The sequence below is a fragment of the Carcharhinus amblyrhynchos genome, chromosome 11, assembly GCF_965287045.1.
Source record: "Carcharhinus amblyrhynchos chromosome 11, sCarAmb.v2.hapA, whole genome shotgun sequence".
Lineage (NCBI taxonomy): Eukaryota > Metazoa > Chordata > Chondrichthyes > Carcharhiniformes > Carcharhinidae > Carcharhinus > Carcharhinus amblyrhynchos.
This window is the reverse complement of record NC_137334.1, coordinates 64,016,468-64,032,487: the sequence shown is the minus strand read 5'-3', so window position 1 is coordinate 64,032,487 and position 16,020 is coordinate 64,016,468. Positions and strand designations below refer to the sequence as shown.

Genomic DNA, 16,020 nt, shown 5'->3' with positions numbered 1-16,020 from the left:
AGGAGAAGGACTACTGCACTTCGTTCGTATGTTTCTGTGAGAGGCTTTTATTTAACTGATCCTAAGATGTCTGCCTCCAGAGGCAGACTTATGGCATGAGTGTTAATTAGGCTAATTACATTTCAAAGCCCAAAATTCCCCTTTCATATTGGACTAAAGATACAAACATCTTCTTTTTCTTAGCGAACAAAAGATTTGCACGCAAGATCCCATTACCCACTCTATAGCCACTGTTCTCATGCACTAACAACTACTTGGCCTACTAATCAGTCTCTGCACATGCATTGCACATACAATCTTTAAACCATGCAGCTCTCTTCATGGAACACATTCTATATCTCTGGGTGATGCTCTTTGTCCAGAGAGTATTGTTCCCATGACCCTAGTTGTCTTGGTAACTGCTGTTGTTCCATTACAGTTGTTGGGGAGTCATGCATCGCTGGAGTTGATAATAGTTCTGTACTTACTGCAGGTGGTGAGATACCTTCTCTGTAACCAGCTGATTGTTACAAAGAAACAGCTTCACTTGTTTTTCAGAAAAGCCTGTGATTGCACTAGTATATTTGGTTGCTCACTTCCACTGCATACAATCTAGTTGACAGTTTCTCTGTATGTGTGCCAAGTTCTACATGGGCTGACTTCTGTTGAGAGCATTGAGAATTTGCATCCTGATTGGCTCTCTAACGTTGAGCTCTGGTAATGGTTTGGCAGACTTGTCAAACTGAAATTTGGCTTTCTGTCATTTCATCTTGATCTTTTCCCACGCGCCTCTTACAAGTTCCAGTTTCAGTAGCTTTTTTGCTATTGGAAAGTAGTTTACATGCTGTGTAGCACCTGCCTCTAGACAGGACTACTTTCCATGCCTTAAGTAAGTGTGTTTCTCCACTCAAGGTTTGCTTTGTATACATTAGATTTGCTCCATATCTTGATGAGTTCTTGGTCAAATGGAAAGGCTGAAGTGGCACTGAAAATTGCCAGAGGATAATGCAGTGATTATGTATAATGCTGAATTTCCCAATCCTCTATGAATTGCCTGAATTCTTTGCTTGTGAACTGAGGGCTATTGTCACTCAGCACAATGTCTGGAATGTTGTAGCAACTGAAATGATCTTTCAGGTATCCTACTATTTCCCTCATCACGGCAGCACAGTGGTTAGCACTACTGCCTCACAGCACCAGGGACCTGGGTTCAATTCCCGGCTTGGGTCACTCTCTGCATGTTCACCCCGTGTCTGCATGGGTTTCCTTTGGGTGCTCTGGTTTCCTCCCACAGTTCAACAGTGCTGGCTAGGTGCATTGGCTATGCTAAATTTTCCCTCAGTATACCCTAATGGGTGCTATAGTGTGGTGACTAGGGGATTTTCACAGTAACTTCATTGCAGTGTTAATGTACTTGTGACAAATAAATAAACTTCATCATCATTGAAGTCAGCTGGCCTAACGTCTAGTAATCGGACTAGCAGTTAACAGTGACTAGATAACCAGTTCCTGCCAAATCAAATAGATCTACCCCTTGTTTCATCCAAGGTGTGCCTGGGATGTCTCACATCATCAACGGCTTTCCAGTTTGTTTAAATTGGTACTCATTGCACACACCACACTGACCAACATTGGTCTTAATTTTGTTGTTCATGTTTGGCAAATTTCCTATTCTTCTCAAAGTCAATTCAGTTCCATGGATATCCTTCAGCATATCTCTTCTCATTGCTTTAGGGATGTGACTCTATTAACTTATCCATCTTGGGCTGTCAACGCTTCCTGGTATGCCCAATATGCTCTTGCAATCATAGGTGTGGCCTTGTTGCTCTCAGACCACTCTTTCACGCCTGCTTCTTGTAGTGTGTGTAGAGTTAGGTCTTGTTGGATAGTTTGTTTGATTTGAGTAAGTCACTTGTCTATCAGATTCAATGTCTTTGCTGGGCTAATGGCTTCCAGATCATGTAAAGCTGCACATTGAATCTGGAAGGTATCACATTCTGTTGTAGCCCCTCAACTTTCTTGGTGGGGAGCGCTTCTCTCAAATAACATGTACATTTATTTCTCTTGCTTATATGTCACATCCAGATGATACCTTTGTAAATGAAGTAACGTTCTTTGCAGTCACTTTGGAGCAGATAGTAGTGCTTTGTGAAAAGTGCTATGAAGGGGCTTGTGATAGGACTCCACAGTTACTTTGTCTCTCCCATGCAGGTGCTGATGAAAATTCACACAAGCAAAAACAATCTTTCTCAATCTGGGCAAAGCGTCATTCCATCTGAGTTAATAACCAAGATACAAATGTGACTGGTGTTCTTGTTGCATCAGAGTTGCTCCCCAATCCATCTTGCTGCAAGGTGACGTCATCATTGATGCCATAATACTTGAGCAGCAGCATTTTCATCGCTAGTTATTTGAGTTGAACGAATGCCATGTTTTGATCTGTTCCTCAATACTACAGCACATCCTTAGCCATGAGCTTAAGTAATGATTTGCAATTCAATGACAAAGTAGGCAAAGGTTTAGCTCGATAGTTTGTCAATCCAACTATTTGTTGCATTGCTTTCACATCTTCAGCTGTCAGCTTATCAGAATCCAGGTGAAGACCATTTTCTATCAAACATGGCCCATGCAATTAATTTCAGATATCTTCAGTTGCAGTGTTTTCTTTGTTCAGCTTTAGATTGATCTGGCGAGTGAATCATCCACTATGGTTTCCACTCTGGGAAGATAACTGACTGCCTCATGTTGTCTGCGATGATACTGTCCTGGAACTGTGGAAATGCCAAAAGGCATGCACAGTCTTCTGTATTTCCCAAACAGTGCCCATAACATTTGTTAGATAGTTTCATTTGCCATTAACCATCCTTCGCAGCTAGGGTGGTGATTAACCTTGCCTAGGCAAGTTGAGACAATGTTCCTTCAATGGTTGGCATGAGATAGTGAGATCTCTTCAGTGCTTTAATTAGATTCTTAGGGTGTAAGCATACTCTTAGTTTTCCAGATTGTTTCACTGCTGCCATACTGCTAAACAAGTCCATAGGATTTCTTGATTGCTCGCATCTTTTGCCGCTCTTCTGACTTGTTACTTAAACTTGGTTTAAGGGCAGCTGGAACTCATCTCAGCAAATGTTGAATGGTCTTACACTCTCATCTACTTCGAGAGATGATATTCTCCAGGTAGACGTGCCAAACCTGTAAACAGACCTCTGTTCTCCTCTAGGATCTGTTCAACAGTAAATGGTTTTATGTGCCATGACAAGTTGTGAAAATGCTGTTGGCAGAATCAGGGTTACCAATCCAAGCTCTAGACTCGCTTCTCATCTGTTGTGATCTATATCTTCCTATATCTCCCGTTGCACTGAGCTGTTAGATTAATTTGTCCTCTTGATATGAATATCATGCCATTATGTAACCTCAATCTAACTTTTGATGGCTTCATTTTCAGATCGCCATGTTGAGTTACTTCACACAGATCTGTTGCATGACACATATCTATCTGATACTTCTTGTTTACTTGATACTTTCCATCTGCGATCATCATGGTAGCAGTCACAAACCATTTCTCAGCTACAGACTTAACTGACCCAACCTGCTTTATCATGTATAGTTTTTCATCAGACTCATTGGCTGACATCTTCCCAGTGGCCATCTGTATTAGCCTGTTTTGTTTTTCTCGCCAAGCATTTGTGGATGAAATGATTCAGCTTCTGGCAGTTAAAACACTGTTTTCTCCATGCCAGACAATCCTTCTTTTCCCATGCATGCTGCACTCTATGGTATTTGCCTCCTGCCCATTGTGATTGCTCAGATCTTTTGACCTGCACAACCCCTCAGCGTAATGTATCTCCTGGTTTACTCTACTACTATGTGTGATCCAGCTGACATTTCACAACCTTGGCATTTTGACATGTGTCTATCGCTCTCTTCAGCATCACTTTCTCATCTTCCTTGGGGTGGAATTTTCCCGCAAAAGCCCTAAGTGGGATAACGGCAAGAATACCAGAACAATCCACACCGGTGCATCAGGCACACTCTGGACTGCAATCATCCACAATTGAGCCCCTGGGTGGTCAGGGACAGGGCTGGGCAGTGCCCATCTGGCAGTGCCCACCTGACACCCTGACAGTGCATGATTAGCACTGCGTAATCCAGGCCTAATCTGATTTAACATAGAACATAGAATGTAGAACACTACAGCACAAACAGGCCCTTCGGCCCAAATGTTGCACCGATCATATCCCTACCTACCAGGCCAATCTATAACCCTTAATCCCATTAAATCCCATGTAGTCATCCAGAAGTCTCTTAAAAGACCCCAGCGAGTTCGCCTCCGCCACCACCGATGGCAGCCGATTCCACTCACTCACCACCCTCTGAGTGAAAAACTTACAGCTGACATCTCCTCTGTACCTACTCCCCAGCACCTTAAACCTGTGTCCTCTCGTAGCGACCATTTCAGCCTCTGAGAATCCACCCAACTATACCTCTCAACATCTTATAAACCTCTATCAGGTCACCTCTCATCCTTCGTCTCTCCAGGGAGAAAAGATCGAGCTCCCTCAACCTATCCTCATAAGGCATGCCACCCAATCCAGGCAACATCCTTGTAAATCTCCTCTGCACCCTTTCAATAGCTTCCACATCCTTCTTGTAGTGAGGCGACCAGAACTGCGCACAGTACTCCAAGTGGGGTCTGACAAGGTTCTATTTAGTAAGGAGACACAGCATTACTTGCCCTGTTCATGATAGAATATTATAAATACTTTTTAGAAAAGTTGCCAGAAACAGCCCTACAACCGTGTAGCACTCCCTCAGTACTGCATTGGAGTGTCAGCCTAGATTATGTGTTCTAAGAGCCTGGAATAGAATTTGAAGCCACACCCCTCTGACTCTGAGGAGAGTGCTTACACTGAGACGCAGCTGAAATTACCCATGAGTTTTCCTCCAGCTGGAGAAAGTTAAAAATTGAATCCGGGATGAAAAGCTTTTAGTATCGGGCAGCTGGCCACCCCCAACAACCCCCCATCCCTCCAGCAAATGACCTTGTCCGTCCTGAGGGTCAAGCTATCTGAATACTTCACAGACGAGCTGCATATCCCCAAACAGGCTTCAGACCTGCGCAGCATTAGGACAATGGCATAATAGCACAGTGATTAGTACTGCTGCCTCACAGCGCCAGGGACCCAGGTTTGAATCCTGGCTTGGGTCACTGTGTGGAGTTCGGACATTCTCCCTGGGTCTGTGTGGGTTTCCTCCAAGTACTCTGGTTCCCTCACATGGTCTGAAAAACATGCTGGCTAGGTGCATTAACCCGAACAGGAGTCTAAATGTGGCGACTTGGGGAATTTCACAGTAACTTCATTGCAGTGTTCATGCAAGCCTTCCTTGTGACTAATAAATATAAACTTTAAAACTTTAAGGAGATCTTTCTTGGTGCTCAGCAGAAATTTATTCCGATGGTCAAAAAGGACCGTAGGAGGAGAGGTAATAAGCTGTGGATAACGAAGGAGGTGAAGGAAAGTGTTAAATTAAAAGCGGAGGCGTTTAGAGTAGCTAAGAGTAGTGGGCAAGAAGAGGATTGGGAGAGGTTTAAATGTGAACAAAGATTGACAAAGAATTTGATAAAGAAAGGTAGGAGAAACTATGAAGCTGGGCTAGCGCTTAATATAAAAAAGGATAGCAAGAGTTTTTATAAATATATAAAAAGGAAGAGGCTGGCTAGGGTGAACGTTGGTCCCTTAGAGGATGAGAAGGGGGACTTAGTGGTAGGGGATGGGGATATGGCTGAGGTCTTAAATAACTTTTTTGTTTCTGTCTTCACGGAGGAGGACGTGAATAATTTGCCAGGTGTTAGAGATGGAAAGGTGGTAGGACTGGAGGGTCTTAATGACATTACTGTTACTAGAAAGGCGGTGCTCGACAGACTGGAGGGGCTGATTGTGGACAAGTCGCCAGGACCGGATGGAATGCATCCGAGGGTTCTGAAAGAAATGGCGGAGGTGATAGTGGATGCCTTGGTGGTTATTTTCCAGACGTCGCTGGATTCCGGGGAAGTGCCAGAAGATTGGAAAACGGCTACTGTTACGCCGTTGTTTAAGAAGGGTGCCAGGCAAAAAGCAGGGAATTATAGGCCGGTTGGTTTAACGTCGGTTGTAGATAAAATGTTAGAATCCGTCATCAAGGAGGAAATAGCGAGGCATCTTGAGAGAAAGTGCTTGATAGAGCAGACGCAGCACAGTTTCGTTAAAGGGAAGTCGTGTCTGACAAATTTACTGGAGTTCTATGAGGATGTGTCTAGGGCGGTGGATAGAGGAGAGCCGGTGGATGTGGTCTTTCTTGATTTTCAGAAGGCGTTTGACAAGGTACCTCACAAGAGGTTATTGCAGAAGGTCAGGGGACATGGAGTTGGGGGTAGGGTGTTAGCATGGATAGAGGATTGGTTGTCAAATAGGAGGCAGAGAGTGGGGGTCAATGGGTGCTATTCGGATTGGCGGATGGTGACTAGTGGAGTGCCCCAGGGGTCGGTGCTGGGGCCTCAGCTATTTACCATTTATATAGATGACCTGGAGGAGGGAACCGAGTGTTGGGTGTCGAAATTTGCTGATGACACCAAGATTGGTGGAACGGCAAATTGTGCAGAGGGTGTGGAGAGTCTGCAGAAGGATCTAGATAGGCTGGGTGAATGGGCCAGGAAATGGCAAATGGAATTTAATGTTGGCAAGTGCGAGGTGGTCCACTTTGGTAGGAATAATGGTAGGAAGGACTATACTTACATGGCGAAAAACTGCAGCAGGCGACGGTGCAGAGGGACCTCGGGGTCCTTATGCATGAGTAGCAAAAACCCAGCTTGCAGGTGCAGCAGGTGGTCAGGAAGGCGAATGGGATGCTGGCCTTCATAGCGAGGGGGATTGAATATAAAAGTAGGGAGGTCTTGCTGTGGCTGTATAGGGCATTGGTGAGGCCGCAGCTGGAGTACTGTGTGCAGTTTTGGGCGCCGTACTTATGCAAGGATATTTTGGCCTTGGAGGGAGTGCAGAGGAGGTTTACTAGGCTGATGCCAGAGTTGAGGGAGTTGAGCTATGAGGAGAGGCTGAATAAATTAGGCTTGTACTCGTTAGAGTTTAGAAGAATGAGGGGAGATCTCATTGAGACGTATAAGATGATGAATGGGATGGATAGGATAGAGGTGGAGAGACTCTTCCCGCTCAGAAAGGATAGTAGGACTAGGGGGCACAGCCTCAAGATAATGGGGGGGCGGTTTAGACCGGAGTTGAGGAGGAACTTCTTCACTCAAAGGGTGGTGAATCTCTGGAATTCTCTGCCCGTTGAAGTGGTGGAGGCTGCCTCGCTAAATATTTTTAAGACGCGGGTTGATGGGTTTTTGATAAGCGAGGGGATTAAGGGTTATGGGGAGAGGGCGGGAATGTGGAACTGAGCCAAGACAGATCAGCCATGATCTTATTGAATGGCGGGGCAGGCTCGAAGGGCTAGATGGCCTACTCCTCCTATTTCTTATGTTCTTATGTTCTTAAAAAAGAGAAAGGTACTCCCGGGTGACAAGGATGGGGGTGACTGTCAAGACAGCAGGAGGGAGATTGATTGATGGCATAATGAGGAGACCAGAGGAACCAGGGGCAAATTATTCTTGTGGAGCCCAGAGAATCTTGTGGGCCTCAGAAAAATCGACCTACCTTTTTAGGAATACTTTCTCTTGGCTGGTAGATGTGGAGATAGCTGACACTAATAAAAGTTGACATCTTCCCTCCATTTTTGTAGTGCATTTATAGAAGAGGCCTAAATTGCAGGCAAATCAAAATTTAATGTAAACAGATTGGAGTTTGACCCCAACAGTGATCTCAGGTAGAAAGTAGTTTATTCCACCAAGACATATGCTGAACCATTTGTGATTAAGATAGATAGAAATATTCTTGACTGGGCTATCAAAATATCACCACAGCGCTTTGTACAACCAAAATTACATGCTGATATAAGTTGCTTATAAGAAAGCAATAATACAGTTTCGTTATGGCAGCTTTGCTGGGTTTTAAACCTTAATGCTTTATATAACAAGCTGAATACAGTGAAGGATTGTCGATAATAATTACCATTCCTGTATTGCTATTTACAGTGATGGAGCCCCAGGGAGCCAGTTGGTTACTGATAAGTTTTGGATTGACTGGGAATCAGTACTCGTCAGCTCCGATAATGTCATCCTTGCTCGCTTTGATGGCCGAGGGAGTGGTTTTCAGGGGCTTAAAATTCTTCAGGACATCCATCGAAGGCTGGGGACAGTGGAAGTCAAAGACCAAATTACAGCAGTGCAGTATGTATTCAAACATCTGATGGATTATTTTTCTGCCTTTCAATCAAGCTTCACTGTCTTTAATTTTTAAAACATAACCACACATTATCTGTTGAAACAAATGGGTGTAAGGCGTGGCACGGTAGCAGTGGTTAGCACTGCTGCTTCACAGTGCCAGGGACCTGGGTTCGATTCCCGGCTTGGGTCACTGTCTATGTGGAGTTTGCATGTTCTCCCCGTGTCTGCATGGGTATCCTCCAGGTGCTCCAGTTTCCTCCTGGATTCTGAATGATGTGCCAGTTAGGTACATTGACCCAAACAGGTGCCGAAGTGTGATGATTAGGGGATTTTCACAGTAACTTCATTGCAGTGTTAATGTGAGCCTACTTGTGGCACTAATAATTAAACTTAAAAGGAGTGAATGTTGTTTGATCTTCTGATGATGCAAAGGGACAATGTGTGACTTGGTATCATTGCATTGCCTGCATTTCTTTTTCATTTACACTTCATCATAAATTGAGTGCTCCTTTCAACCAGGATGCATTGTCAGAAATGTTTTTTGCTTCAAAAGACTGACTTCCACTATAGCAGTAATTGGTTGTGATTTCTTATCAGAAAGAAAGTTGCTTAAGTCTATAAAAAATGTACATTATCAATGTTGAGTGAAGTGCAATTTGAGCTATTAATTTTGAAACCAAGTTATTCGATATCTAAGATCTCTTTTGACTTTTCCAGCCCATATTGTTATCCCAACATGAATAAGAAGTCAGGAAGTCTCAAAGCAGAGAATTTTCTCTTGCTGCCAGTCTTACAATTAACATGACACTGACAACACTTATCCTCAAGGACGCTAAATATAACTTTGACATCACATGCTTCAGAAATAGGCCAGATCTGTTATTGGGCTGGTGAAAACAACAAGTTTTATGTTGGAATCTATCCATCATCACTTTTAATTACACTTAAAGGAAGAAACAAATTCTGTTACTGAAACTGAAAGTTGATTTCAGTTTTGCTTTTTTTAAAAGACAGAATTAGGTTCTTTACAAAACCGAACCCCTCGCGTCCAAAGTTAAGCTCCTATTTCGAGTTGCATAACTTGCTAATGATGTTACTAACGCTGGTGCCGTGTGACTGCCAGGAATCTTATGAATGAACTTTGACTATGGGGCCATGACCATCATTTTTCTTGGCTGTTGGAATTATACAATATACCAGGCAAATGTGACCACCTTTCACAACAACAATTCACTTTTATACCCTTTGAATCAGTTACCCTAATGATATTTGTGAGAGTTTTGGAATTAGATGGGCGGATGCACTGACAGAGATGAGTGATATTATGGAGATGGAATTAGCCAGCCTTACAATTGGAGAGGTTGTGGGCTCCAAAATTCAGCTTAGGAGTAAGTAAATTGTTAAGGTTGCAAACAGTTTGATGGCAGTGATCAGGGATCACTAAGGACAGTGTATACTTAAACAAGAGGAAGGATCCTTGGGAATCTGTTGAGGAGACTTTGTTAGATGAACTCAATTCAATTGGAAGTAAGAGCAGAACTAAACAATGGCATTCCCAGCAAGTTAGGCAATGGAGGAGATGTATTACAGATAAGTAGGCATGTCAAAAGCTGAAAGGTTGGGGAGGGATAGCACATCATGGTCAGAGACACAAAGAACATAATTTGTAGCTTTGATTGGGCCATTTGAGTGCTGTGGCAGAGATGATTGCCGAGATGAAATGATGGAGCTGTGTGTTTACAGTTGTATAATGTAAATGTGCTCCTTGACTTTGAAGAGGATGATATGGTAGCTTGCAAGGACAGAACACAACATTCAAGACCAAAAAAAAAGCAAGAGTAGGCCACTTCAAGCGCCTGCCCCGCCGTTCGATATGATCATGACTGATCTGTGCCACCCTCAGCTCCTTTGCTGTGCCAGTTCTCCAGAGCCCTCTATTCACTGATTTATCAAATATTCATCCACCTCCACTTTAAATATTTCTAATGACTCAGCTTCCACTACCTACTGGGGCAGAGAATTCCAGACATTCACCACCACCTGCAAGAAGAAATTTTTATGCACTTTAGTTTTGAATGATCCACTCTTTATCTTGTAGCTGTGTGCCCTTGTTCAAGATTCATGCACTGGTGAAAACATCTCACCATCTCCCCTGTCAAGCCCCCTCAGGATCTTAGATGTTTGAATAAGATCACTCCACTCTCTTCTAAATTCCAAAGAATACAGAACCAAAAGATGTAGTCACTCTAGGACAACCCTCTTATTCCAGGAATCTCCTTTGCACTGCCTCCATTGTCCTTTTTAAGGTAAGGGGACTAAAACTGGACACAGTATTCCAGATGAGATCTCACCAAAATTCTGTACAATTGCAGCAAAACCTCCCTATTTTTAAACTCTAACCCCTTGGCAATAAAGGCCAAAATGTCATTTGCTTTCCTATTCAAAAGTGCCATTCAAAAGTGCATGACCTCACATTTCTCCACATTAAACTCCATTTGCCAAGCTTTCACTAGTCACCCAATCTGCCTATATCCCATTTCACAATCACAATATCCTCATCACAACCTGCCCTTCCACTTGTCTTTGTGTCATAGATACAATAGATTTTATGAGCAGTTTGTTAATTGATGAAGATTTTAGTGGGGGTGGGGGGCGGTGGGGAGTGGAAGCTGGGCATTACCTGCGAAAAAGAAATGATTTACGATGTCATCTTACATGAGAATCGAGAAGGAAATATTTGCGGTCGGTAAAAAGTGGCGTTCACAAGAACAGGAACTAGTTCTAATGGACAACGTGAAGTCTAAGAATCAATGAATAGCTGAACTACAGTAAATGGAGAACCACATTCTAGTGACTTGCTTATTTGAAGATGCAGTTTTAATTAATTTGGAGGAAAGATTGTGCTCAGGAGCTGCAAAAGTATAATGCTGGCTTCGAGGAATGTGGGAATTGAGATTACCTCACCTGTGATTGAGACAATGAAATTAGTAGGGTCACAGCAGATGTTAAAGATGAGGTGTGATCCATGAATCTTGGAATGCGGAGAAGGGAGTTAGAGAAAGAGAAGAGGGAAATGAATTGTAAGGAGGGAGGTCAACGTGAGTTCTGATAGAGCATGAATTTACTGTGGACTGAAAGTTGTTCAGACTACACAGATTCACCAATTTTCCACCAAGAAGGGCATCTAATTGGTAACTAACGAGCAAGATATCTAAAAGACTATCTTTGTGGTACCAGTCATAGCAAATAAGCTTGCAGTGGAACATGGAACATGTACCAAACTTGATGTCCTTTTTGATGTAAAAATCCTCCCCAACCTGAAATTATCTACATTGTGCATAATACAAGCTTTTGGTGTACTGGAGATTTTCAGTTCCATTCAGATCTCATTCTGTATAGTTAATTTAATGGGGTCCATAATCACAGACCAGCCTTTGGTGCATTTGTGATAACTTAAATATTTATAAATTTAAGACAGAGAATCTTTTAACTTAAGTATTTTAATTAATTTTTTTCTTTTTTTTATTTCAGATCATTGTTGAAATTACCATTTATTGATGCAAACAGAATAGGTGTTTATGGGAAGGTAAAAGTTTTAACACAGTGAGATGAATTTCACAGAATGCCAATGCTCTACGATTTACAGCATTGTTTGGTCCATTTTGTTTGGCAGAGCAAAAGAGTATTTCTGCAAAGAATAATTATTAATTTAAATCTATTTGAATGCAGTTTCATCCTGGCACACTGGAATTTCATGATAATTCTGCAAAGTATTTTATTCTTACAATATATTGCAATCTCGCAAGCCATTTCTTCATTTGACTCAAAGCAGGGAATCAATTTTATTCAAGATAAAGTGCAAAAGGCCTTTTTCTGGTTACCTGACTAATTGAGCCGCATTATTTTGTGATTAATAATTATTAATTTTCATCATTTGCGCAGCTTCTGCTTCAGTTCCCTGTGATCATCATGTACTAAATCAATCAGATGCAATCAACAGAATCATTGAACCCTACAGAGCAGAATGTGGTCATTCAGCCCATCAAGTCTGCACTGACCACAATCCCACCCAGGCCCTATCCTTGTAACCTCAAGTATTTACCGTGTTAATTCCCCTGATACAAAGCGGTGATTCACCATGGCCAATCAACTTAATTCACACATCTTTGGATCTCACGTGCTTAACTTTTCTTTTTACTTTGGCATCATCCATCTCAGGAGATGATGGACAGCAGCCAGGGTGCCTGTCACTTCTGCATTGAACATCAGCTGTTTTGCCTTTAGAGACCAATCCATAGGTACAAGTCTTTTCTGCAGGCAGCACAAATAAATAGTGTTGGCCTGAGACTTTTTTTCCCTTCCAGTAGGCTCTCTATACCTCCATCTGGTCATTTCAATTTTGCTCTGCTTTTCCCATGCCCTTCCTGGATGCTTGTCTCCAAGCACATTAAATTGTCCATGCCTTACTGCTATCCTCTGGCCAATAGGTCTCTGGAGTGGGATATCCACCCCCCCCCCACCACATCCCCCCCCTCCCTGCAACCTCCCACCTCTTCACTCCACATCAGGAAAGCTGATTGTAAACTGTCAACCCCAGAAATGAGAGATTAGGAAATCTCTCAGCACCCGGATTGAAATTTAATCTGAATAGGTCTCCCAGATATAGCTGTAGCGGGGATGCCAGTGGCTCACAAGCCAATGGACAAGCCCCCCACTATGACAATTGAATTCCATTCTCTGAATGGCTAAGAAAAATGTGTGTATAAACATTCAGTTGTGCACATTATGGAGGCACTTCTAAAGAGAGCAGAAAACTGACAGTATTAGATTGGTCAGACATTAAGTCACTGTAGAGGGCTATGGGGAAATGGCACAGAAAAGGAGCTGAGACCAGCATTGATCTGCCATGATTGTACTGAATGGCAGGGCAGGCTTGGAGGGCCGAATGGCCTACTCCTGCTTCTGTATATTATGTGTAAAGTTAACGTTGAAAATTTCCCCAATTTACTTAATATTTTTGATTTTTTTCAATTACTTAAAAATAAATCTACACTTTAGATCTGAATAAAGTGAGGTTTTAATAGTAATAAAGTAAAAAGAAGTTATTTGAAAATTAGTTATTTAATCTTAAAACATTTTAAAAACTGAACTTTTAAAAAGTGTTATGATTTTATCTTACTTTGACAGGCGTATGGAGGCTATGTCACATCTATGATTCTTAGTTCCACTGACAAAATCTTCAAATGTGGAGTCGCAGTAGCACCAATTACTGACTGGAAATTGTATGGTAAGTAAACAGTAAAAATCATAAGCCACGTCATGTTCAATGCTGCGAGTTTAAATGTTTTCCTTTTAGTCTGTGTCAAAAATAGGGATATCACTAGTTAGTATTTGCACTTTACTATTGCAGACAATATATGAGGGTACAACTTAACAATTGTGCAAAAGGGACAGAATCGCATTGGTTACCTATCACACACCCATCCATTCTTTAGTGTCCTTGGTATATAAGAAGTGGCAGATGCACTCCCATCCATTTTGCGCTCCCTCCCAATATACATTTCGACCCCATTTGTACTGAACATTTATTCTTAGTTAAAATTCCATTGCACTTGCAAATAATGAGCCTGAAAGCTATTTGAGGCTGCCTGTGTTAGATCAGTTTGCCTGGTGGCCCAGCAGATGGGTCTTAAGGGGGTTATTACCAAGGTAAATGTGCCTTATGTACATAAAGAATGCAGTTGAATCTGGAGCTGAATGAGACAGGAGTGCTCCCTCTTTATCCTGGCTTCATCCTTCACTCACCGTCGATCACTAAACTCTCTTCCAATCCACAAACTTCCTCCCACTATGACTACATCCCCTTCCAACTCAGCCACACTTCTTCCTGCTCCCGGTCTCCCCTCTTCCCAATTGTCAAACTTCCAATTTTATCCACTTATCTGAGGACTGTTACTGACATCACAGTAGCTGAATCTTTGAATCATCTTGACTGCACAGTGAGCTGTCTGATGCCTATTTTGTTCACTGGCAGAACTGGAATAATTTAAATGTCACATGGGCCTCAGGACCATTTATTTAGATGCCGGGATTGAAGATAGCAAGGGTAGTCTTTTCCAAGTAATCTCATTCAAAATATGTGTCTATTTTGTTCAACTAGACTGGTGTGCAATGACACAGAGGTGTCAACCTCTTGAGTGTCTAATGATGAAATGATCATCTGTTGTCCTTGGCCTTGTTGGTTAACTCTTTATTCACTTTATAGGTGCAATATGTTCTTTAACTGAAAAGCATAAATGCAACCCGCCAGCTACGATTCCATTAGACTACTCTCAATCATCAGTAAAGTGATGGAAATGGTCATCAACAGTGCTATCCTGTGGCACTTACTTAGCAATAACCTGCTCGTTGATGTTCAGTTTTAGTTTAGCCAGGGTCACTCAGCTCCTGATCTCATTACAGCCTGAGTACAAAGATGGACAAAAAAGCTGAACTCCAGAGGTGAGGTGAGAGTGACTGCCCCTGACATTAAAGCAGCATTTGACCAAGCGTGACATCAATAAACTCTAGCAAAGCTGGAATCAATGGGAATCAGGGGGAAACTCTCCGCTGCTGGAGTCAGTGAAAGATAGTTGTGATTGTTTAAGGACAATCATCTCTGTTTCAGAACACCTCTTGCAGGAGTTCCTCAGGATAGTGTCCTAGGCCCAATCATCTTCAGCTGTTTCATCAATGGGCTTCCTTCCATCATAAGGTCTAAAGTGGAGATGTTCACTAATGATTGCACAATGTTCACCACCAGTCATGACTTCCCAGATATTGAAACAGTCCTTGTCCAAATGCTGTAAGACCTGGACAATATCCAGGCTTGGGCTGGCAAGTGGCAAGTAATATTTACATCACACAAGTACCAGGTCATGGCCATCTCCAACAAGAGAAAATCTAACCATTGCCTCTTGATATTCAGTGCAGTTATTATTGCTGAATCCTTCACTATCAACATTCTGGGGGTTACCATTGACCAGAAACTTAACTGAACTACCATATAAGGAGCTGCATGATGACACTGTGGTTAGCATTGATGCCTTACAGCGCCAGGAACCTGGGTTTAATTCACAGCTTGGGTCGCTGTCTGTGTGGAGTGTCTGGATGCTCTGGTTTCCTCCCACAGTCTGAAGGATGTCCTGATTTGGTGCATTGGCCATGCTCAATTCTCCCTCAGTGTACCTGAACAGGCACCGGAGTGCAGCAAGTAGGGGATTTTCACAGTAACCTCATTGCAGTGTTGGTGTAAGCTTACTTGTGGCCCTAATAAATAAATCGATAAACTAAACATAAATACTGTGGATGTGAGATCAGGCCGAGGCTAGGAATCGTCTGTCAAATAATTCACCTCCTGACTCTCCAAAGCCTGTTCACCATTTATGAGGCACGAGTCAGGAAGGAGTGTGATAGATTACTCCCGACTTGCCTGGATGGGTGTAGCTCCAACAACACTCAAGAAGCTTGACACCATTAGGACAAAGCAGCCCACTTGATTGGCAATCCATCCACAAATATTCACTACCTCCACTACCAACACATAGTGACTGCAGTGAGTATCAACTACAAGATCCACTGCAGGAACTCACCAAGCTTCCCTAGAAAGAATCCAAATCCATGACCGCTACCACCTAAATTTTAGAAGAACAAGGGCAGCATACACATGAGAACATTGCTGC

General features: G+C 42.6%; 1 protein-coding gene across 1 annotated transcript in view; it reads left to right on the top strand.

The window, feature by feature from the left end:
* Positions 1–16,020, top strand: part of dpp10 (dipeptidyl peptidase like 10) — a 763,552-nt gene that overhangs the window by 729,062 nt on the left and 18,470 nt on the right. Inside the window, exons 20-22 of the mRNA XM_080199302.1 lie at positions 8,108–8,302; positions 11,831–11,885; positions 13,487–13,586. Of these exons, the coding sequence (XP_080055428.1) occupies positions 8,108–8,302; positions 11,831–11,885; positions 13,487–13,586 (350 nt within the window). The remainder of the gene's footprint in view (positions 1–8,107; positions 8,303–11,830; positions 11,886–13,486; positions 13,587–16,020) is intronic.